The 23,189-nt window shown below is 45.2% G+C and overlaps 2 protein-coding genes across 11 annotated transcripts in view; both read right to left on the reverse strand.

Moving 5' to 3' along the window:
* Positions 1-622: 622 nt before the first annotated feature.
* On the reverse strand, positions 623-11,680 carry il15l (interleukin 15, like). Of its 5 annotated transcripts, XM_040039755.1 has the most exons (5): positions 10,194-11,680; positions 6,502-6,962; positions 5,568-5,615; positions 4,217-4,348; positions 623-1,465 (listed from the first exon to the last, which is right to left on the reverse strand). In XM_040039755.1, exons 2-5 carry the CDS (start codon positions 6,646-6,648, stop codon positions 1,358-1,360), a joined length of 435 nt encoding a protein of 144 aa, XP_039895689.1. In that variant the 5' UTR covers positions 6,649-6,962; positions 10,194-11,680; the 3' UTR covers positions 623-1,357. The 5 variants fall into 5 exon arrangements, with proteins under 5 accessions (XP_039895689.1, XP_039895691.1, XP_039895692.1 ...); XM_040039757.1 differs by lacking the exon at positions 10,194-11,680 and having other exon boundaries at positions 4,217-4,345; positions 6,502-10,171; XM_040039758.1 differs by lacking the exons at positions 6,502-6,962; positions 10,194-11,680 and adding an exon at positions 5,694-5,814.
* Positions 11,681-12,480: 800 nt separating this feature from the next.
* The window catches only part of plekhg2 (pleckstrin homology domain containing, family G (with RhoGef domain) member 2), a 76,344-nt gene continuing 65,635 nt past the window's right edge, over positions 12,481-23,189 (reverse strand). For all 6 annotated transcript variants that reach the window (XM_040039605.1, XM_040039604.1, XM_040039603.1 and 3 more), the window contains 4 exons: positions 21,336-23,112; positions 19,901-20,327; positions 18,820-19,551; positions 12,481-15,872 (listed from right to left, as the gene is read on the reverse strand). In XM_040039605.1, the coding sequence (XP_039895539.1) occupies positions 13,511-15,872; positions 18,820-19,551; positions 19,901-20,327; positions 21,336-23,112 (5,298 nt within the window). In that variant the 3' untranslated portion in view covers positions 12,481-13,510. The remainder of the gene's footprint in view (positions 15,873-18,819; positions 19,552-19,900; positions 20,328-21,335; positions 23,113-23,189) is intronic.

Raw genomic sequence — 23,189 nt, forward strand, 5'->3', positions numbered from 1 at the left:
TTGAAAACAGGCCGTATCTTCTCTCAAACATTTAGTTTGTTAGGATCTGCTTTAAATAAGACTCTGAAGATAAAAACAAGATGGTTTCCAGCTGTTCATACTAAAGTGCCTAAACTCCCAAATAGTGGAGTCGATCCAGTTAATGTACAATGGGATTATACTGACATCTGGCAGTGCGCCCCAGGGCAGCTGTGGCTACAACGCAGCTGCCATCACCACTGTGTGAATGTGTGAATGACTGGATGTGTGAAGCACTTTGGGGTCCTAGTAAAGCGCTGTATAAATACAGGCCATTTACCATTAATGGGAAGTGAACGGTTCTTCTAGACTAGCTCACAGCAGGCTCCCAAAAGTTCTCCAATTAGGAGAAAGTGGGCTGTTAGAGTCAATGCTGATTGAGGATGAACTGAGGGGCCTCGTAGATATGATGCCAAGCTACACTAGAACACTCCAAGCTCTAAAAATATGACGCTGGGACTTTCTCATTTGAAGCTCACTTACCTGGAAATAATTCATTTTTACCATCTAACTTTACATGAACGTTTATCTAACCAAGCTGTACAAAAAGACAGAAGAGGGTCATTTTATTCTGAAGGTGCAAGAAATAAGAGTGAACAGCGTGTATCAGCTTACATTCAAAATGAAGTTTATTGTACTGAACTAAATACAGGAGCATCAGATCAAAGCAGGGAGAGAATGAGCTTATTAGACAAGTGGAAAAAGCTTTATATGTTTCTGAGGTTTACATCAGAGCTGTATACGAGCATATTTTGGCCACAGTAGGCGTAAGCAGTGCTGTCCTTGCAGCTGTCCATTGCCTTATAATGTCTGATGCATGAATAATGTGGCAGTGGCTTTCGACCGATCCTCAGGAAGTCCCACGTCCTCAGAAACCGTCGCACATTTCTGTGATGGTGTCTGTGGTTGTGAAATATGTAGGCAGGTCTGTTTCCTGCCATCCTTGCTGTTCTTCCATCAGTTTACCAAGGCCAATAAACACACTGACCCAACACCCCCTTTTCACCCACTGTCCAACTGCTTGGTAGAAGCCTCATTAATATAATAATACTCATTATTAGCAGATACAAATACACAGATATTTAAAGCACATTAAAGTGACCAGTGTGCTCTCAGCATCTGACTGCAGTCTTCTTTATGACGTCATCAGTGAGACGTTTATGTTAGCTGATATGAGACTACAAGCAAGCTTTTTCCACCCAGAACTCTGCGTTAGCCTCTAGCTGCACCTCAAATACCACCGAGCTGCGTCATGCATTCTGCACTTTATTTGTGTGCAGGTGGTTTAATAGAAAGTTAACGAAAAGAAAGTCATGCCATGTAGTCTCTTCTGAAAGTCCTAACAGTAGTCACTGTTAGATTTCTCAACAGTCCACAGAAGATTTTCAAGAAAGGTCGTTGCATTTTCCTCCTTCATGACCTCACAGCGACGACACTTTGACGCTGTCTGCGGAGAAGAAACAGAAATACGTGTTATTGTCTGCAAGAAGATGGGAACACAACCAAGACTTGAAGGGCAGTTGGAGCATTCAAGGTTTTCACCAGAAACTTCCTCCTCTGTAGGAGGAGGAAGTATGTGTGAGTTCTATGTGTGGGTTCTATGTGTGAGTTCTATGTGTGAGTTCTATGTGTGAGTTCTATGTGTGAGTTCTGTGTGTGAGTTCTGTGTGTGGGTTCTATGTGTGAGTTCTGTGTGTGGGTTCTATGTGTGGGTTCTATGTGTGAGTTCTGTGTGTGAGTTCTGTGTGTGGGTTCTGTGTGTGGGTTCTATGTGTGGGTTCTATGTCCGGGTTCTCGTCAGGTCCTTTTTTTGGGAAAGAGCAGCAGCTGATCCACGCTGTTCCCAATCTTTCTTTGAAAGCAGGGGCAGAAGGTCATCTGTGGGAATATGTTCCAGGTTTGTGATTCTCAGTTTTGCTCTCACAGAATCACACGTGCAGGAAACCCGGTCACAGCAGCTACACCCTCCTAAAGTCCAGACAAGCTCTGAGCTCGCCGTGACATTCATGAGTGACGTGAGAAGGTCAAAAGCACACGCAAAGAAAATATCTCATCTGTTCCGCTGAGCTTCATAAAGTTTTCTGTTTCCAAATAGGAGCTCATTTTAACAAATGGCTTTAATCATAGTTGGTCTACTTACAGTTTTTTACAGACGCTAGGACACATTTCTCAATACTTAGGTCACTTTTGCAAAACTCCTCACACAGTGAGCACAACAGAAGTCTATGTGGGCTAAACTGAGGACCAGTTATCATTGTTTTGGCACAAAATGCATTCAGTGACTACATCTCTCAAATTTCATGAATTATCTTCTCACTCAGACACAACAACTGCCAAAAATCTTTGTACGTACAGGACATCTTGCATGTGCTTACATACTGTTTCAAAACTGTTAAACTTATGGCCAAAACAATAACACAACGCAAAACTTAAAAAGACAGCAAAATGCAACAGCAATATTTTATTGAAACATATTTTAAATCTAAAAATGCAGTTTAACCAGCCACAGCTGATCCTCATTGTAGATGAACATCTACACAGGTGTTACTCCTTCAGTTTTTCAACTCCTTCAATTCTGGCAGCCAGAAGATTCTTTCCTAGGTGTGTTGCCCTAGATGACATAAGATGTGATGTGGATGGGAACCTGTGGCCAAATGGAGAAGACCGAGTAGATTAGCATTACTATTGTATGTGTATCAGTGGATGGTGTGTATACAAATTCTTGTATTTTGGGATTACTTAGTGCAAAAAAATAAAAATACATAAACAAATATTAACGAATTCTGCATGATGTCTGATTCATTCCAGTAACATATATTGAAATTATAAACAGAGATGTGTCCTTGTTCTACACAAGGAAACACTGTGTCATGCTACATGTTGTTAGTGTTTTTTAGGTCATGGTGTTGTGGGTGACACAGTGTGTTTGTCGGCTGTCAACCTTTGCTAGTGTTCTGGAAGAATGAGTTTATTTGAGACCTGGATGAAGTGTTTTGGTAGTTGTAGTGCATTTTGAAGGTGAAATGAACTACTTTGCCAAGCTGACGGTCAGTTAGGAGGGTTGTGTGAAGTGTTTTGCAAAAGTGACCTAAGTTGTGAAATCTGTCCTAGCGTCTGTAAAAAACTGTAATAAACGACCACAGTAATAATAATGGATTTATATAGCGCTTTACAATGCCACTATTCATTCACTCTCACATTCACACACTGGTGGAGGCAGCTATGGTTGTAGCCACAGCTGCCCTGGGGCAGACTGACAGAAGCGAGGCTGCCGTGCACCATCGGCCCCTCTGGCCAACACCAGTAGGCGGTAGGTAAAGTGTCTTGCCCAAGGACACAACGACCAGGACAGAGAGCCCGGGGATCGAACCGGCAACCTTCCGGTTACAGATACGCTTCCCAACCCCCTGAGCCACGGTCGCCCCAGTATTACTTCATCAGTCCTTCCTTCAGTGGTTACTGTGCTTTACACAGGAAACAACTCTGTATGGCCACAACCTGAGCAGCTCCTGATCTTATAACAGTCATCTCATTAATTAGATATTTTTAACTCCTCACCCGTCCATCCATTCTCTGCCACATGCCTCTCCTCAGCCACCTCCTACATCTTCCGGGGCGACCCTGAGGTATTTCCAAGCCAACTGTGAGAGCTCATCACTCTGGGGTATCCTGGCTCTCCTCTGGGCCTGTCGTGTTGGGGTCATGGATTCCCCAGTGCAGCAGATGTTGATTGTTTTTAGTCTTTCCAGACCACAACTTTGTCGCGCCCCTCTTTGTTGCACTATGGGATTCCACCACAGCCTCCTTATCATAGGCCACTGACACACAGCTCAGATAGAAAGGAGTACTGGCTCTCTCTCTCCCTCCTAAATGACCCCAGAGGTACTTAAACGTGGCTCTGACCTGGAGTTGGCACTTCACTCTTGTCCAGCTAAGAACTACGGTCTCAGACTTGGACGTGCTCATACGTAATGCAAACTTCCACAATCGGAGCTGGAGGTCATTGTTCGATGAAGCCATCAGACCACCAAAGCCAACACCCTACATCTCAAGTCTTTCCATGAAATTTCCTTCAAAGCCAGCAATGCTAACCAAACTCTCACTGCAGGATGATCAGGGCCTCCGTTTTGAAAGCACAGTTTAAAAGAACTCTTACATTAGAAGCAATGTGAATTCCTCTTTTAGCTGTTTCTCATACCTGGTTTATCCTGGACGCCAGTCTACTCAGCAATCTATTCAATTTCTTCCACTTGGGCTCGAGCTCCCACTCATGCGTGAGGACAATAATTTCAGAAGCAAAGCATTGCATCGTGGTCCTGGGACAAATCTGCTGGAGGGAGAGAAAGGAGAGAGAGCAAAGGAATGATGCCATGAAGGAAAAAATCACAGCAGTCAGTCATGCACAGCTTCAGAAAGCAGCTTTGCATGATTGGCGGTTCAAAATAATCCTTCTTTATCGGACACGTGGCCGCGGTGAACCCCCTCAGTTCATTCTCTGTCTAAAACATGCTGTTTTAGCTCCTCCCTCTTAAAGACCACTGTCCTCTGATTGGCTGCTCCTGACAAAAAGAGGGTTTAAACATCAAGTGGGTGGAGCTTCTGTGCACGAGATGACCATATTAGGGATAAACAGCAGCCCGTAGCCCGAGCTATACTGAACGCACACTGAGCTCATTTAACTGTCAGGGGCGGCTGGAGCTCAGGTGGCAGAGCAGACCAGCCGCTAACGAGAAGGTCGGTGGTTCGATCCCATCCAGCCTGCATGCCAAATATCCTCGGGCAAGATACGAACCCCATGTTGCTCTGAGTGTGACCCTGTGGGTCTCTGCAGCTTTCATCATCTGGAGAATTCCCAAAACGAGTTGGGCGACAAGCTCGAAGAAACCAAACGTGTCCATTTTATGTTGAAAAAGCTTTAAAAATGAAAATGTAATTTTGTCACGGTCGTAAAAATGACATCAATATTATATTTTAACTTTTATTTCCTTTTTTAATGATACGAGGATAAAAACGTCCACAAGCCGCGGTGCACAGCGCTGAGGGTGACTGCGTGCACGTGGAGGCCAAAGGAAGCTGTTGCAGCAGAGCTGCTGCAGACATGACATTTGCTCTGCCTCGTGTAGAAAACTTTCTCCTCACCCTGCTGGACTGGACACTGATATTTATGCCAGAGTCTTGAAGGAACCCTGCAGTGCTCCCGACACAGCAAATCCATGTCCCTGTTAATGAAGCTATTCTGTAACTTGACCCCTGACCCCGGCGTCACAGCTGTGCTTGTCTGCGTCCTGAAGCTGCGTTCACTCTCACTCACTACATCCATCTGTTGCATTGTTACACATGAAATGTTTAAACAGCGGCTCCAGCAGAACATTAAGATCACTGAACGCGGAGCACAAAGACCACAGTCAGTGCTTGACCTTTAACCTGAATGTGCACAAGCTGAAGCGATTCGTCAGCGGAGGATCTTTGCCTCTGTGTGTTGTAGTTATTAGTCTGGCATTTTTAGCTGCGGGCTGAAACATGAGTCAGTGCTTTGTGCAGGCACATACCTCGTAGTCTTCCATGGTGGGCGTGTACAGGCTGCAGTTCAGCGACAACTGAAGGGAAAGAGAAAGTTAGCTGCACGTGTGCGTAACCACCGAGAAGCGGAACATTTTCCAGGTACACGAGCTCACTGTGTGCTGCAGACTGAGTGCACGATGAGACCCTCTGAGACCAGAAGCCCCCGAAGCCAAGAGCTCTTCAAGTGCGCTTGCAGGCTCAGCTTTCAGCTGCATGCAGTGTTGCCAACTTAGCGACTTTTAGGACAACCAATAGCGATTTTCCTTATTGAGGAGTTGGCAACACTGGCTGCATGCTTAGTGCTAAGTAGCAAACAACACTACGGAGCTACAACCACATCCAACCAGCTCGCAGCGCAAATACTTTTAGAGCGGACTCGTTTTTCCCGGGACACTGACATCTGCTAGTGTCATGTGAAAGAGAGGGGTTTTTTTCCAGGGGAAAAAACTCCTGTGGATTAATTTTGCATGAGTCACAACTGAAAACGATCTGCATGTCTGGGACTCAGAGACGATGCTCATTCTGCCGAAGCAGCTTTGCACGACTCTCAGTGTGAAAACAACCCTTCCTCCCCTCAGCTCGTCCTCTGTGTGACAAACTTGTTCTTTCTACGCAGAAGTCACTCTGCAGCTTGGGTGTGCGTTAGGTGTGTGCTGTACTTATTTTACATGACTCATCCTCCTCAACAATAAACGCATGCTTACATATCTTCAAGATAAGGCACCAAAGATACTGTTGCAGTTCACAGTTCACACACCTGAGTTCTGTGAAGTGCAGCAGTATGGATTGTAAAGCTGAGCAGGGTGAGGTATGAATCTGAAAGCCTAAAGCTGCTTTTGACCTTCGAGCATTAAAAAGCGTTCACGTTGCGTGATGAAGTGCGTGTGTTTCTAAGTGAGCCATAAAGGCTTGCAGTCATACCTTTTTGGAGATGTTGGAGACTTTCTCCTTCAGGCTCTCGACCTGCACGTAGAGGTCCCTGCTGCATGGTCTTTGGGTGATGGCGATGATGTTGACAGAACACAGAAACACAAACACACTCACGAGAGCTGGCCTCTCCCTCTGCATGGCACAGGCGGCAAAACCATCATCTGTGTCACATTATCCTCTGCTGTCTGCTGCCCCACAACTCACTGCAACATCCTCAACAAATCTATCACAGCTGGGAGAAAGCAGGCCCCTCCGGAGGCTTCCACTCCCCGACCCTCCGACAGGACGCAGATGGCTTAAAGTGTCTTCAGCGTCTGTCCTCTGCTGGACTCCAGCAACAGCAGTTGTAGAATGAAGAAAATCCTTTCTTTGACTAGTTTTCAGGAATTTTTGGTCAAACTTCCAACCTTCACTCTTCCAGTCGTATGTCCCGCTGCTGGGGAAGGCTCCGGCTATCCAAGGAAAAGAGAAATAAATTAAAAGAGGAATGAACATCCAGAAGGACAAGTGTGGAGTTTTGGCAGGTGATGGTTCACTTCGGGGGGAAAAGGTGCGTTATCCCGAGCTGCTGGTCTACACATGGTTGGAGAGCATGGACTCCCTCTCTTCTGTCCCTTCTCACCCTCCAGTTTTCACTTTCTCACTCCTCCCACTCTTCCTCCTCCTCTGGATTATTTGCATTTTACTTTCAAGATCCCACCTCTTTTCTCCAGCTCTTTCCTTTGCTCCCAGCAATCCCGAGTGCAGTGTTTCTTCATCTAAACCCTGCAGGGAACAAAATCTACTCAACACACATCCTGGAGCTTCTCTGTGTTTGCCAACAGTCTGACTGACTAATCATCAAAACCTGCGAGGGCCGCAATTACCTGAGATAAAACATTTTCACTGAAAGTAAAGAGATGGAACCAGTGCCAAAGAACATGTTATATGGAAACAACAATGGAGCGAACGCAGTGAAAGTCATGGCAGGACTTGTGAGGGCGTCAGAGTTTGGTACTGGGACTTGAGCGGTTGGTCGTACTTTGGACCAAGACATGCTTACATCACGAGCTAGAAGTGAGATTATCAGTGTTATGACAACTTCAACACTGACTTCAAATCAAAGCAGCACAGTGCTGAAAGTTAATGAGGTAAATACATGTAAAGGCATTGTGAAATTTATCAAATATTTCCAAACTCTGCTGCAGGCAGCACACGTGGTAATATCAGCAGAAGATCAGCAGCCTTCTCACAGCGTGAAGGAAAAGGTTCAAACGTGCGATACTGTGAACTTAATCTGTGTGTGATTAAGAGCTCCGACCCCCTGATATCAGTGAGCAACAGTTTTACTTTTGTTTGATTTGGATCAGAGCTGGTATGCACATCGAGGAGGCAGTACAGCACTGCTGCCAAAAAACTATATAAAGCACACAAACGAATGCTCTGTTGGACTTAACAGTAATGGGAGCAGTTTCCGCAACTACGCTAATGATAAAAACAACAATGATCTCTCAGAGACGGGCGATGAAAGCTTCTGTGAGCTTGTGCAGACTCTCAAACCCATATCTGCTAACAAGAGTCAACTTAAAGCACACAGTTTCCTCGACTAAGCCCTGGCACATGTCTCGGTGAGGAATTTCTCAGGTCAGTAATGGGAGGAAAGGCTCTGGGAAGTAAAAGCAACATAATTTATGGTGAAAGTTGTGTCTCCTTCAACATAAATGACGATACCTAACAACGTGCCGTGGAACAGCCTGGAACAAGAGCTCCAATTTCTTGGATGCGGAGGATCTGCGTGTAAAGCAGCTGGAATGGCACAACGTTCCACGTCTCTCCCAGAAGTCTAGTGCTGCTTTTTGCAGATGTTTGCTGTTTGTCATTTAAAGGCTTCATGTTTTAAACTGACACATTTGTGAATCACTGGTTTCGGTTTTGTTCTTAGGGGCCAAGGGACGGTGTCGGCTGAGGGAACATCTGCAAAATCAGCCTGAGACCAGACAGATGTTCCTCGCTCTTCCACCAGTATCTCATACCCCCCCCTCATAACACCTGTACAGTTACAACTCACCTGTGTAAGTTTATATTAGTAGGGGTGTGGCCTCTGACTGCCAGATGGATGGTGATACAGGCAGCTCTGCCGGCTGCGGTCTGTTACGCTTCGCCTCAGCTAAATGAGTCCCTGAAGGCTTCAAAATGCCGCTTAGAAGCTGATGAGTAATGAAGGACATGTTCCAGGAAACACAGCAATGCCGTGGAGCACATATAGCACATGGACAAGGTCCCGCTATATGTAGCGTGTGCTCTGGCTGTCACGGTCCTGGGACGTTGACCCAGTGTTTTTTGTTTGTAGTGTCTGTGCTCCTGCTGTCGTTTCTCTGGTGAAGGTTTAGTTCTTGTTCTCCTTCTTTGTTTCCGTGATCGTTCGTCTGCTCACGCTCGTCTCTGAACACCTCGAGTTCACTCGGCTCACCTCATCAGTAAACACTAGTGTCCCAACGCCACAGGCCGCCATCACACTGCCTCCGCCGTGTCTTACAGATGATGTGTGTGCTTTGGGTCCTGAGTTGTTCTGCGCCTGCTCCATTCTTATTCTCGCCATCATTCTGGTAGAGCTTGATTTTGGTCTCATCTGTCCAAAGAATGTTTTTCCAGGTCTGTGCCGGCTTTTTAAAATGTTTATTAGCAACGTCCAGTCCAGCCTTTGGATTCGTGAAGTGGCGTGGATATCGATACAGCATTGTTCACTTGGTTGGGTGCTGTGATGGGGTTTCTGTTCACCATGGAAACGATTCTGCCATCATACCCCACTGGTGTCTTGTGTGGACGTCCTGGTCTTTTTGCGTTGCTGAGTTCTCCAGTGCATTTGTTCTTTCTCAGGATGTACAAAGCTGTAGATATCACCCTTCCTAATATTATAGCATTTCTCAAATGTTTTTTCCTGTTTTCACAGTTTAAGGATTTCTTGTTTCACCTACATGGAGAGCTCCTTTGACCTCATGTTGTCTGTTCACAGCAAAATCATCCAAATTCAAGCACCACAACACAAATCAGCTCCAGGCTTTTATCTGCTGAATTAATAAAGACACAACAAAGGATCTGCCCACACCTGAACATGAAGCAGCCTTTGAGTCATTGTCCAGTTACTTTTGGTCTGTTTAAAAAGAGGGTGGCACATGTTAAGGAGCTGCAACTCTTAACGCCTTCATCCAGTTTGAATTTGGAAACCCTCAAATGAAAGCTGAGAGTCTGCACATCACGTCCATGCCCGTTTTCTAACTATAATTGGAATATGTTTCAACAAACGGGTAAAAACCCAAACTTGTGTCAGTCCAAATATAAACATATATGAGCCTAACTGTATGTTTAGACAGAGAAATGCTAACTTCTTCCTTTTTCATAAATATGATTTTGAAATGCTGCCACTGTAAATACTGACTGAAGACAGAAGTTCTGGATGTACTGTGGAGGGTTCAGGTTCAGATAGTCACGTTCCCTCAGCCTTCCAATGTTTCCTATACTTCACTCTATGATTTAACCTCCTCCAACCGTACATATACTCCTAACTGCCATCATGACCCTACTGTGAAAATGCTTCATCTTATATTTAGTTATATCTGCCATCAGCATTAATTCTTTAACATGTACACAGAAGTTAAAACCAGCTGGATTTCTCATTAAATCTTAGAAATAAAACGAGTTCTTACCAACAGTCCGGTTGTGAGGACGGCTAATGATGAACTGCAGATCAACAAAGAATGCGTGAGAAGGCATGCGGAAACTAAAGGTTAAAGTCGAATAGAAGCAAAACTGAAACTGCATGGCACTTATCAGAGATCAAATACTTAAAGGAGTAGTGTGCATATCACAGGAGTTCAGTCAGCAGCAGCTCTTTGGCAATCTGCTTTTACAAGCAGGCTCAGGACTGCATCAGGTTTAACTGGCTCCTGTAATCCAAGCTTAATATCAGAAAATGTGACGGCGCTGATGGTGTTGGCATGTAACCTGGTGTGTGGCAAGATGGGGACTCACAGGTAAGGCAGGTAAAGATGTCACAGACGCCAGAGGCAGCAAACACAGTAAAGCAGGAGGTCGGGCTTTAAAACTCACACTTTTATTTCCTGTATTTCTCAAACTGTCTCAGGTTTACTGGAAGAAGATTTAGTTGAAGTTCCCTTTTTTACCTGTTACCAGTAAGATTCTGGTCCCTGCAGACTGTCACCAGTGCCCTGCAGAAACCTCACAACTCATTCAGCGTTTTATTATGTTTTTAAACATGCATTAGTTTCATATTTTTGATTATTTTAATAACCAATCTTTCAAGATACAATAATGTAACTGTAAAAGAAAAAGCCTTCAACTCCAAGCATCACCAGGGAAGTACATCAGCTAAGGCTTTGTGTTCTCTGACCAGCTGGCAGGTGGCTGTGGGCGGTTGCTAACAGCTGGTATCGTGAAATTGAGCCACACCAAAACCCCCTTTTGCTATTGCAAGTTGCGTCAGTTGCAAGTAGGTGAAAAGGAGGATGCCAACCTGTCTGCAAACATTTGCCAACTGGTAATGAAACTGTGTGTGACACACAAACTGGAAGTGGAGAACATCTGCCATTAGAAAAGTGTTGGTTTTAGAGGTAAGGCACGTTTTAAAGTTTAACTCCAGCTCGGCGAGTTTCTGCAGATGAGTCGGTGTCTTCCACGCAATCTGTAGGAGATCTGCTAGCAACAGTCGAGCTCTCACAAAGAGGCTTTTGATGCAGAAATCAGTGTGAATGATTCCAGCAATACACATTTTACCTAACAACACGAGATGCTTGTGGGTCGTTCAGTGGCCTTAAAGTCTTTCACACTGTTGCTATGGACGATTTTGAGATAACAATCATATTTCTTTCCTGCCTGTTCTTTGAAGTATTGACTAAGCTGCAAAACTCGAACAGTGTGTTTTGCTTTAACAGGAGGAAAATTTAAATTCTCCCTTAGATATGCGGATGTAGGCTGCTGGCCGTGCCTCCCTGAGCCTGGTTTTGCTGGATGTTTCTTCCTGTTAAAAGATTCAATTTTAGTCATATGACACCAAATCATAGCAACAGTGGCCTCTGTCTTGGCCGCTTTATATTGTAAGGTAGACCCTACAATAATACAAACAGAGAAAAAGTGTGATTCAATGCAGAGAGGTCTGTTAACACATAGTGAGTGAGAAAGGTGACTGGAAAGGAAAAACTCAATGCATCATGGGAATCCCCGGCAGCCTACGTCTATTGCAGCATCACTAAGGGAGGATTCAGGGTCACCTGGTCCAGCCCTAACTATATGCTTTAGCAAAAAGGAAAGTTTTAAGCCTAATCTTGAAAGTAGAGATAGTGTCTGTCTCCTGAATCCAAACTGGAAGCTGGTTCCACAGAAGAGGGGCCTGAAAACTGAAGGCTCTGCCTCCCATTCTACTTTTAAATACTCTAGGAACAACAAGTAGGCCTGCAGAGCGAGAGCGAAGTGCTCTAATAGGGTGATATGGTACTACAAGGTCATTAAGATAAGATGGGGCCTGATTATTTAAGACCTTGTATGTGAGGAGCAGGATTTTGAATTCTGGACTTAACAGGAAGCCAAAACAGGAGAAATCTGCTCTCTCTTTCTAGTCCCTGTGAGTTTTGGATTAACTGAAGGCTTTTCAGCGAGTTTTTAGGACATCCCACTGCTACTCATATGGGGTTGTCTGATTGTTAGGCTTTCTTTATAATACTGTAAGGTTTTTACCCTACAATATGAAGCAGTTTGAAGCAACTGTTGTCGTGTCTTGGGATTATATAAATAAAAGTGTAGTGAAAAAAAAATCTCAGTGAAAATATGTGTCCAAACTGAGGAGTGACCCAAGTCTGCTAATGCTCCAGAATCCATCTTGGCAACCTCTGGAGTTCACGAGTTTTCTGGAGGAGGTTTCTGGACGGCGCTGGTATCAGCAGAGTGAGTACCAAGTTCAGCAAAAACACAGATATCAGCTTGGTCTGAAGTTAAAAGTAAAACTTTACCAGACACGTCATGTCAAACGTACACACGCATACACACACTCAATGACAAGACACTGTGCAAAAATACCAAAATTACTTTAAGGATATTAAGTGCCAAAGAAAATAAGACTAACTTCATAAATAAACAATAAGATAAAAAAGAAGGAAAAAGGATTAAAAAAAGAGATGGATCATTAACCACAGTTAACAACTTTTAACACTGGCCTCAGACAGCCGCATATGGATGTTTGTCCAACACTCTATATATATATATATATATTTAAAAAAAAGAGAAAAGATCACAAAAGTAATACACATGATTGGATACAGCATAGTTGGACCTTCAAAACATCTGTTTGCAGGGTTGGGATGTACTCCAGCTCAATAAATGCTAAAAGTTTGAAAGTCTTTTCCAAAAAAAAGTCTGAAATGCATCCACAGGTAGTCCAGGACTGATCAAAGCAATCTTCCAACCTTTAGCTGGTCATAATCCATCACATCCAGCTGTGGACGGGGGGATCACATAGGAACAGTGTTACTTACAAAGTCCTTTCTTCTGCGCCATATTCTGACCTTTCTGCAAACACTTCCGTCAGCATGCATTCAGAGTCAGATAAAAACGTGAGGCCCGTATAAACAATGGGCTCAATTTCCTGATGAACCTTCAGTTATGAGTTGTGGAAATTTTGGTCCCATCAGAGTCAGGAAAGGAGGATAAAGATGACAGTGCTTCGTGGTGGGTTAACGTTTTGACTGAGGGCTGTTTCAGGCCCACCCCTCGCTCACCACTTCCTGTTTCGTAACCAACCTGTGACGTCACTGTGGCTACGTCCATCTTTTATAACAGACAGTGAAAAACTTGTTTTGTTTGTTGCGACATGTGAAGACTGCACATATAAAACATCTATCTTACACGGCGAGGTGAGGGCGGGACCATTCGTGAGAAACAAAACCACGTCCGCTGTGTTCTTTGCACATATTTTCCCTTCTGGCTCCATGAATGAAAGACTAGTCTCACTGCTTTATATCCTGTTACAGTTCTGAGGAAGAGCTGAAGGAAGCTGTGAGAGTCCGTTGATGCTTACTCTCCTCACCATCTGCCCCTGTGCTGCTACTCCAGCTCCTGCTCCACCCTGCAGGGTTTGGGTTAGGCTAACTTGGGCCGTGCTGAAGGAGGTTATTCTGCCACTTCCAGCAATTTGTAGGTTGACTGTGGTGGCATAACTGGCCTTGTGGTTGCCCTGTTTGGGTAGTGGTGATGCTCTTGAGGGCAGGGGAGAAGAGACTGGGGACACAGGAGGTGCTGTGGTATAGATTTGAACCTGAGGCGGTGGTTTGATGTGGAATTGGTGGTGTTGGTAGGGGGCAGGTGGAGGAGAGATCATTCCTGAGGTGGACAGAGTCAGACTTGAGGAGGTGAGGTTTTGCTCACTGGAGGGTCGGCTAAGGTAGGCGCAGATCAGCTGGCTCCGACAGTTTCCCTCCTGTAACTCGGGATCTTCCCAGTCTATCTGCCTGTCTGATGAAGCGGTGGAGGACACAGGGGTAGGAGACGAAGCACTGATGGTGCAAGTATCGCCTGTATCCGGGATATCCGTTCCATTGTATTTGTTTGAAAGCTCTCGCACATCTGGCCAGGGCACGCTGGTAAAATGCTGCCCACCCCCGGTGCCGTTCCCTGGGGAAAACTTGCTGGATGAGGGTGGGGACTGAAGCCCATTTTCAGGGCTGAGGCATGCGGGTGAGCTGCTGTAAGAGGACCATCCACTCCTTGGACTGACCGGACAGGACTCGTGTTGGTCAAAAGAAGGATGGGCATTTCCACTGAAACCTAGGGACCTTCGGCTGCTGTCTGCCCAGGAACGTCGCTGGGCAGCAGCGTTGAGCCGGGCTGGGCTGGAAGGTCTGTCGGCCAGGCTGGAGGAGAAAGACCTGCGGAGGCTTAGGGAGGTGGTAGGGCAGGGTCCAGAAGGGAAAGATCCTTTGAAACCACTCTGTGGGACAAAGGAGGACGAAGAAGAAGTTGGGAAAGATGCCAATGTTGATGAAAGAGAAGGAGAGGCAGAGGAGGAAACATATCTAGCGTTTCTAGGCTGAGGTGTCGCAACATTGTTTGCCCAAACATTCACTGACACACCGATAGGAGGTGGGGAGAGGATCCGCGGGCTCGGACATGAAGAAGAAGTCATGGAAGAGGTGATGGGTAGCTCCAAAGTTAGACCTAATGGGTTATGGGAACTTGCACTTCCTACCCTTGAGCTCCGGGGATGGGGCGGTTTATTTGCCATGGGGGAGGAGAAATTGTGCTGTGGAGGTGGAGAGCAGAGGTGAATGAATGAAGCTGGAGAGGGAGATGGGGACTGAACTCGTGAGTTGGGTTCGGATGCGGAGAAAGGCCGGGCTACACGGTTGTGTGATCCTGACCAGAGAGAATCTTGGGATTGTTGCTTTACCGCGGCTTTACTGCTCCCATTAGAGAATGTCTCCTTCTGTGGACTTACCAACCAACCTCCGTTACTGAGAGCACTGTTAAAGCTGCAGCTCACTTGACTGATTGCTGTGCTGTGATTGTTGTTGTTGTTTGAGTTCTGTGAAGAACCAGTTTTGCTGTGAAGGAATGAGGGACGTGGTGAAGAGGATGAAGCGTAGGCCGGCTGGTAATGGGATGGACTTGGAGAGCGTTGGGAAAGAGAGGGAGGAGAAGATGGCATGAGGGATGGAGAAGTGCAAGAGGTCCGGAGAGTGGACGGTGGGCATCTTGGATGGTGGTACCCATCCTTGGAACATCCTAACTGAGCACAAGCAGGTGTGCTGGAAGGAGGTTTGGGAGAAGGGGAACGCCGTCGTAAGTGAGAGGAAGGTAAGGAGGGACTTTGATTCACGCTGTTGCGGGCAGTGTTGTCTTTTGCCATACTCTGACTGATGGACTGACTGATGCAGGAGGCAGCTAAGGATTTGGTAAATGTGGAGGAAGAGGTGATGGGGGAGGAGCATGTGGGAGAGCGAAGGGTAGAGGATGATGTAGGGGAGGGAGGAGGGCCTCTTACAGATGATGAGGAAGATGCAGGAGAGGGGGTAGACGGGGCTTTCCTGGTTAAAGGGGGAGTCGGAGATAAGCTGGAAAGAGCCTTGGAGATGTTGTTTGGGCATACAGGAGTGGGAGAAGATGCTGGAATAAGCCTGAATGGTGAGGAGCAAGGTGGTGCTCGTACTGAGGAGGTAGGAGGAGCTCTATGAGGAGAAGGAGAGCGGTGTCTCAGGCTGGGTTGGAAGGCTGAGGGTGCAGAGGTGCCCTGGTCAGGCGTGGTAATAGCCTGGGTAGTTCTCTCCTCCTGAATCTTGAAGATCGGAAGTTTGGTCGGGCATCCTGGCTCTTTTGGGTCCCTGTAAGTTACAGAGAAGCACAGATTTAAAAACATCTAGTTTATCGAATTAAATAAAAAAATCACTGCAGTTATATTTAAAGAAGCTTCTCTGACAGGGGCATTGTGACTCTCGTCTTTCCAAGTGATGATAAAAACCCAGCTAACACTACAGCAGAAGGGCCAAATATGGCACTTTAAGCTCAATGTAAGGAACGTTCACTAGCTGGGACCACATCCTCATTTAGGTTTGACAGCGTTTCTGGTAAATAATAGCGGATGATGTGAGCGTGAATTGAAGCTCTGGTTTGGGAAAGGCCTCAGAGGCGACTGGCAGCGGCTCCTGGGCCGGACGGATCCCCGTCAGCTAACTTTCTTATCAGTACTCTGTAATGTCAATGTTCTCCTTTCACTGCGGCTTTAGCTACAGTTTAAGAGTTAAACTATTCTGACTGACCACAATTTAGGGAGTTTCTTTCCTTAAAATCTAGATTTTTTCCCTCCTATTTTGACTGGTACGATCTTACTTCTGCCAGACGAATCTGAAACCCAGCTGAGTCCTTCTATCTGACCAGTTTCACAGAAATGTTTTTTTCCCCTTGTTAAGCCACTGAACTTTGACCAAGCATAAAAAGCGATGACCCAGTGTTGTCTCTACATATAAGAGACAACTTAGAAAAGAAGCAGTTTTAATTGCATCTTTAGGCTCCTTGTTGCCAGCAGCCAGTCACAGAAACACATCATTTGTTCCCATTTCCTGAGATGAATCCATGAAAAATGTCAAAAATAACAATAAAGATAGTTTGATATGAAATACTATTGATCAGTACAAACTGATCAGCTGTTAGCTGAGAGTATTTCAGCATGGCGTGCAGCGTGTTCTTAAAAATCAGAGGAAAATGGACAAGTGAAGGACAAAAGAAGAGGTTTGTCTGAAACGATGTCCATAAGAAAGAGGAAGAAAATCTTCATCCTTCACCGAAACTTCGTCAGAAACGGTCTCAGTGGAAGGACGTCTGCCAGAAGGCCGTTGATAATGAAGAGAAACGTGGCGAAAAGGCTGAGGCATGAAAACGACACAAGAACTGGACTGAAAATCAGGTCTGATGGAGCGATGGATCCATATGTGAAATTTGAAAAAGAAGAGCCCAGACCTCAAAATCACTGAAGCAGTGAGAGATCATCCTGACAGAGATCAGCAAAAAGGCAGAAACATCCAAAGAGGAGCTTTGAACGTCCTTCAAGAAGCCCAGAGAAGTATTCCTGAAGATTCCTTAAGAAACACGGAGAATTAAGGTGGTCATACTCAGTGTTGGTCAAGTTACTTGAAAAAAGTAATCAGTAACTAATTATTGATTACTTCTCCAAAAAAGTAATCCTGTTACTTTACTGATTACTTATTTTCAAAAGTAATTAATTACTTAGTTACTTTTTAAAAACACGATTTACAACCTGAAGAGGTGATAAAGTGATAGATCTTTCAGCCCAATTCTACTTTTTCTGCATAATCCATCATACAGAATGTAATCAAATGTAAAAGTCTCTTTTAGAAACTTGTTTCATTAGTTTTAATCTTTTAACTTTATGCATCAAGCAAAAATTCTCTGACTGGAAGAAATTTGTTTAACATTTAAACCTATTTTCTGCACATTCCAGCACATAAAATATCTATATTTTTGTGTTTACACTCAGTCTTTCAAATAGATTCAAGTGAAACAGCAGAAAATAAATAAAGTCAAAGACTCAGCGGTCCTGTTGCTCTATTTTCACCTGTAAAGCAGGAGCAGGGTAGGCGGAGGTTTACCCTGGTGCAGGTGTGCCGCGGTCAGTGGAAGAATCCGCGAGTTTCTCTGTGAGTTTCCCATTACGTCGTAGCTACTCGGAGCTTGTTTGGAAGTTTAGGGGTTTTTTCGCTGTAAAAATAAGTTTTCTTCCCACGCACAGCTAATGTTTTTAGAAAACTAATGTTTTTGTCACTTTTTATGGAATCAAACTCAAAGTAAGGTCAGTACTTCCACGCTTTAAACGCTGCACGCTCATACTCTCTCCCACAATCAATATGTGATCCATTGTTGATCTGCACACAGCTGTTGTCACGAACGTCGCACTCGCTTACGTCACTGTCGTGAGACATTCTCGCAAAAAAAATTACAGTTTTAGTAACGCAGTAACGCAGTGTGCACACAGGAAAGTAACGGTAATCTAATTACCGTTTTTGCAATAGTAATCCCTTACTTTACTCGTTACTTGAAAAAAGTAATCGGATTACACGTTACTGCCCATCTCTGGTCATACTAAACATCGACTTTCAAGTTCTTTAGAACTGTACAAAGTACTGTATAAAACGTTTTAGTGGTAACAGTAAGTTGTAATGTGACAAACAAAGGTAAATTATGTGGCTGAAGGCAAATTCTTCTACTGATCAGAAGCCAGATAAAATTTAGTCTGGCTTGAAATAAAGTGCCAAAGATTACAAGAGCAAGAGAACCTCGAGGCATACGCTTTAATGAAAACATGTGTCCTGGCTTGAACTTCACCTTCGTGTTAATACAGCCACATTTCATTTCTTATATAAAAGAAGAAAAAAGAAGCAGATCAAAATATTTTAAACTGAAAAGCACGGGCTGGGCCTGCAGGTTTATTAGGGGTTCGAGTTCATACACACAGACCAGGTTCCCCTTATTGGCCACCTTCATCAGATTATTATTATTACTTTCTAAAAACTCTTCCAATTGCGCATGAAATGTCTAAAGTCCAGTTAATTTGCTCATTTCCTGCTGCATGCTTTTAGTTATTTAACTGTGCATGATTCACACTTCAGAAATACCCTTCTTATCTCATACTGGGCCTTAATTCAGCTCTTGACTAACTGCCAGTCACAAACTTTGGGAGCTGTCAGAGCAGTGTGAGCTTGCACAGATTCTGGGTTTTCTGCACTTTTGCTTGTCAGTTATCAGGTCCATACACACCTGTGGTCACCTTCAGGCATGCTATTGACATTCGGGGGATCAGATGAAGCCCGTCTGCCCAGCGTCGTCAGCAGGTCGAGCGGCCTTTGGCTGGTGAATGTTGGGAGATGGTCTTCAGACTGCAGCTGAGTGGGATTTGATGGACGTGGTTCGTTTTCTCTTAAACTGTGACGCCCTGGGGTTTCTGTGAGTGCGTGGCAGCTTACGTGTGAAGAGCCAGAGGCTGTGAGTAAGGGAAGACTCTGGGAAGGCTGAGCAGGAAGCTCTCCTAAGGGTCTCCATTCACCAAAGCGCCCTGCTGAACCCTCATCGCTGGAGAGTTCCTCTGCTGATGTCTTCTGCGGACACTGGTTTCGCAGCACAGTGCTGCCCTCCTCTGTTTCTCTCTGCTCTCTGCTCGGCCCTGGGTGAGGTCTTGCAGAGCTGTTGCACTTTCCTGAAGACATGTCTGCATTTGCATTTCCTGTGCAAACACTGAATTCAGGCGCTGCGTAAACATTCACGTCTTTGCTCAGCGTATCCTTGTTATCTGTGAAGCTGTGTTCTACTCTAGCTTGTATACATGGTTCAGCTGCTGCGTCCTGCTTGTCTTTGTCTTGGTTATCTCCATCTTTGGTCACTTTTCTGCAGTGCTCAGCACACAGACGTGGCTCCGAGGGAGCGGGTTGGGTGATGATTTCTCCAGACTCTCTGGTTGAATAAGCATGCTGCCGACCACTCTGCTGCTCCGGCCTGCAGGCAACCACAAGGAGAAAAGTAGTGGGAATGAATCTGCTGCTGCTGCTCTGAACTGCAAACCAAATTTAGCTAATCTCACTCATTTCAATGTGCACCATGGTGAGCCTATAAAATGCTAGAAAGACCATTTCATGTCACGCTTGTGGTTTCTGTTGGATCTGAGCTTCACTCCTTCTGCCTTCCATCATTTATAAACATTTGGTCATTTACCATGGTACTGACTAATGTTTATTCATGTATGTATATGATTAACCATAATTTATCATCAACTCAACTCATTTTTTGTACTCAATCCTTTATTGTTATAGTCCTTTCATTTTTACTTAATTAGTAAAGTACTCACACATCTGGATGCACATCCCTGTTCTCATTCAGGGGGTCATCCCTGGAGGAGTCCTTGTTACTGGCAGGGCAGCACAAACTGGAGCTCCAGTCTCCAGCTTGTGTCCTGAGATGCTGAATGGTTGTTGTAGAAGATGAGGATGCTCCAGGTGAGGTGTACCTGTGCTCATAGCTGTTCACCTGGGTCAGACTGGATGATTGGTTGCTTAACAAAGGGGCTGGATTTTCTTGAGGTGTGGTGGAGGTCTGGGAAGTTTCACTCAGAGTACGGCCTACACCAGAGTCTCTTTCTCTGCTCAAAGCAGAGATGAAGTCTCTCGGCCTGGAGAGGCTAATTCCATTCGTCTGCTGGGTGGTCATCTGTTCTTTGACAAACACATGACCAAACGACTGAGGTTCAACTGGCTCCATCACAGCCTCCTGGACATCTGGGAAAAACAATGAAATATAGAGTATGAACCAAACATGAAACAAACAATTAAGCCACTGCTTCCAAGTATTTTCCTGTCCAACAAAACAGACGAATCAACAGGTGTGTATGGGACAGCAGCATTACACTGCTCACAGAGACTTGGCTGCAGCAAAACACACTGGATAAAGCCTACAGCAACATCTACCACATCGAGGTTTGTTAGACCACAGTTCCATACTGCTGATCCCTGCATACACGTTAGGAGGAGAGCCCCCCAGCCACAAAGAAAACCTGGCCAGAAGGTGCATCACATCAGCTGCAGGACTGGACGGTGTTTGAACACCAGGACCTCGAAGAGCACACAGCATCAGTGCTCTCATATATTAACTTCTGTACCAACAGTGTCACTGTGGACAAACGTCTCCAACCAGAAACCCTGGATGACTAAAGAGGTCCAGGTCCTGCTGAAGCAACGTGACGCCGCTTTCAGATCCGGTGATGGTATGCAGTACAGTGCAGCCAGATCTGAGTTGAAAAGAGGCAACAGAGAAGGCAGCGTACAAGAGGAGGATTTAAGACCACTTCAGCAATAACAACTCAGGACAGGTATGACAGGGAGTTCAGCACACCACCATCTCTCACCTGGAACAACAGGGCCGTTACGCCAGGCTGCTCTTTCTTGACTTTAGCGCTGCTTTTAATTTGATAATCCACAGACAGACTAATAGTAAAACTGCTGGATATCGGACTTCCTTCTACCACCTGCAGCTGGATCAGAGACTTCCTCTGAGATCGTGGATAGAGTGTTACACATGCACTCATTCTTTTTATTTTTTCATTTTTTGTATTTATTAAGTTACCGTGTTGTGTTGTTTGTGTTGTTTGTGTTGTGCATAATGCCAACGTGGGATGAGCACTGACAAAAAAGAGAGATCTTATCTTATGTTAACACAATAATTTGGTCCTGGACTGTCTTCAAAAAACCCAAAGTCACAGCATCTTAGAGGAAGAAAAGGCAGCTTACCTGGTGTGAGGCTCTCTGCTGTCTTTATTGTCCTCTCTTCCTGGATCTCTTTGGTCTTCCAGCTCATGGTTTGAATCTGGTTCTGGTCTTCAGCTTGAATCTGACATTGCTGCCTTTGTGTTACGTTTTGGGTTTGAACTTTGACCATGGAGTAAGTTTGGGTTGCCCATCTCGACTCTGACTGACCGGTTTCTGTTTCATATTGTTTTTGGTGCTCAGCTGTAACTTGAGCTTCAGCCTGTATCTGACTTCTACTTTGGCTCGGGCTTGAGGGTCCAGACAGTCTAGCAGAAACCACCGATTGGTTCCGTCCACTACCGGAGCGTTTTTGATGCAGGGGGACCTTCATGGTGCTGGCTTTGGCGCTGTACATTCGAGCCAGTGTTTGGACCTTGCTTAGAATACGCTCTGAGTTTTCTATCAGCACAGGGTCTACCACGGGGTTCGCCTCGAATAACCCGATACCAGCCACATCCGATCCCATGGTCTCGAACAGGGCTCGGTTAGCAGTGACAATCCTGGAGTGGCGAGACCATCGACCCACTTTTATCTGACTGGGAAGGTCCTCGAGGTTCCCAATGGCCTTTGCTTGGTCTCTGCTTCTGGTTCTAGTCCAGATGTTCTGGGTTTTTGTCTCAGGTTTTTCGCACGTGTTCACAGGTGTAGAGGTTTCTTCATGGCTTCCATTAGCCTCTGTTGAGCCTGGTGGGTTAGCTTCATGCCCATTTGTAATAGCTTGGTTTCCAGCACCAGGTATGGTTGTTTGATCTCTGGACTCTCCTTCCATCTTCTCCTCCCGTCTTTCCACCAAAGATCCTTTGCAAACATTCTCATTTTGATCCTGAATCTTTGTTTCTTCTCCAATAGGCCTGCTTTGGTTTGATTGCAAATTTACCGGATTTGGAGTCTCTTCGTTGTTACTCGCAGCAGAGGATGAAGACTTGACTCGGTCCTCTCCTCGAAAATCCAAAGAGCTCATTGGTTTATCAGCCTGTCCATCACTCTTTGCATCTGCTAGCACTGGAAATGGGGAAGAAACTGGACCAGAGGAAGAAAGGTGCTCCCTATCAGTATCTCTTTCTGGTTCTTCGAACTTGGACAGTCCACTTTCTGACTCCCCCTGGTGACCACCGACATCAAAGCGTGACATGGTCTCCTTTACCAAGCCAGAGGGAATTTGTGAGAAACTGTTTCTCCTTTTTGACCCTACTTCTTCAGCAAGCTCTTCATCCTCTTCCTCGCCCTCTTCAGCCTCAGCTGCTGCCTCATAGTAACTTCTTATCTTTTCAATGATCTTCTTATCTCTTTTGGTGAGGTGGGAACCTCTTGTAGGCGGGTGGTATCTCTTGTTGGGCTGGTTAGGGGCTCCTAGATTTGAGGAGGAAGTTGTAGACTCTTCTTCTTCTATTGGTATGACTTTGTTTTTGCTTTCTTCCTCTTCTGAGACGAATTGATGAAGGTCTAGTGTTTGGGGTGGAACGATCTTGTGTCTATCCTCATTTTCACTCGTTCTCATCTTCTCTTTATCATTTTCTTGTACTTCTCCAAGCACTTCCTCTCCCTTTTCCACCTGACTTTCTGCAACTTGAATTTCTTGGACTTCACTTTCTGTTGTCTCATTTTCTCCAGTCTGACTTTGGACGATGTCATCCTCAATCTCTGCTCTTTCCTGTTCCTGTGGCATTGTGTGTGTTTGTTCTTGGCTGGAGGTGACTGGGGGCAGCGGGCAGGTGAAGTTGGTCTGGTTGGATAGAGGCTCTTTGGGCTCATCCTGGATCTGTACCGGGGGAAAAAAGTAAGAAGAAACTTACAGTCATATGAATCCTAGCATGTGCTAATGTAGCTGGTGGGATA

This window comes from Simochromis diagramma, unplaced genomic scaffold (genome assembly GCF_900408965.1).
Source record: "Simochromis diagramma unplaced genomic scaffold, fSimDia1.1 OVJJ01000031.1, whole genome shotgun sequence".
In the NCBI taxonomy this organism is placed as follows: domain Eukaryota; kingdom Metazoa; phylum Chordata; class Actinopteri; order Cichliformes; family Cichlidae; genus Simochromis; species Simochromis diagramma.

Excerpts from the sequence above, each read along its gene's own strand:
- il15l (XM_040039755.1), bottom strand. The coding sequence starts at position 6,648 with ATGCAGAGGGAGAGGCCAGCTCTCGTGAGTGTGTTTGTGTTTCTGTGT. Across the intron at positions 5,616-6,501 it reads TCTCCAACATCTCCAAAAAG|TTGTCGCTGAACTGCAGCCT; the intron begins GTATGACTGCAA and ends CTTTCCCTTCAG. Across the intron at positions 4,349-5,567 it reads CCACCATGGAAGACTACGAG|CAGATTTGTCCCAGGACCAC; the intron begins GTATGTGCCTGC and ends CTCTCCCTCCAG.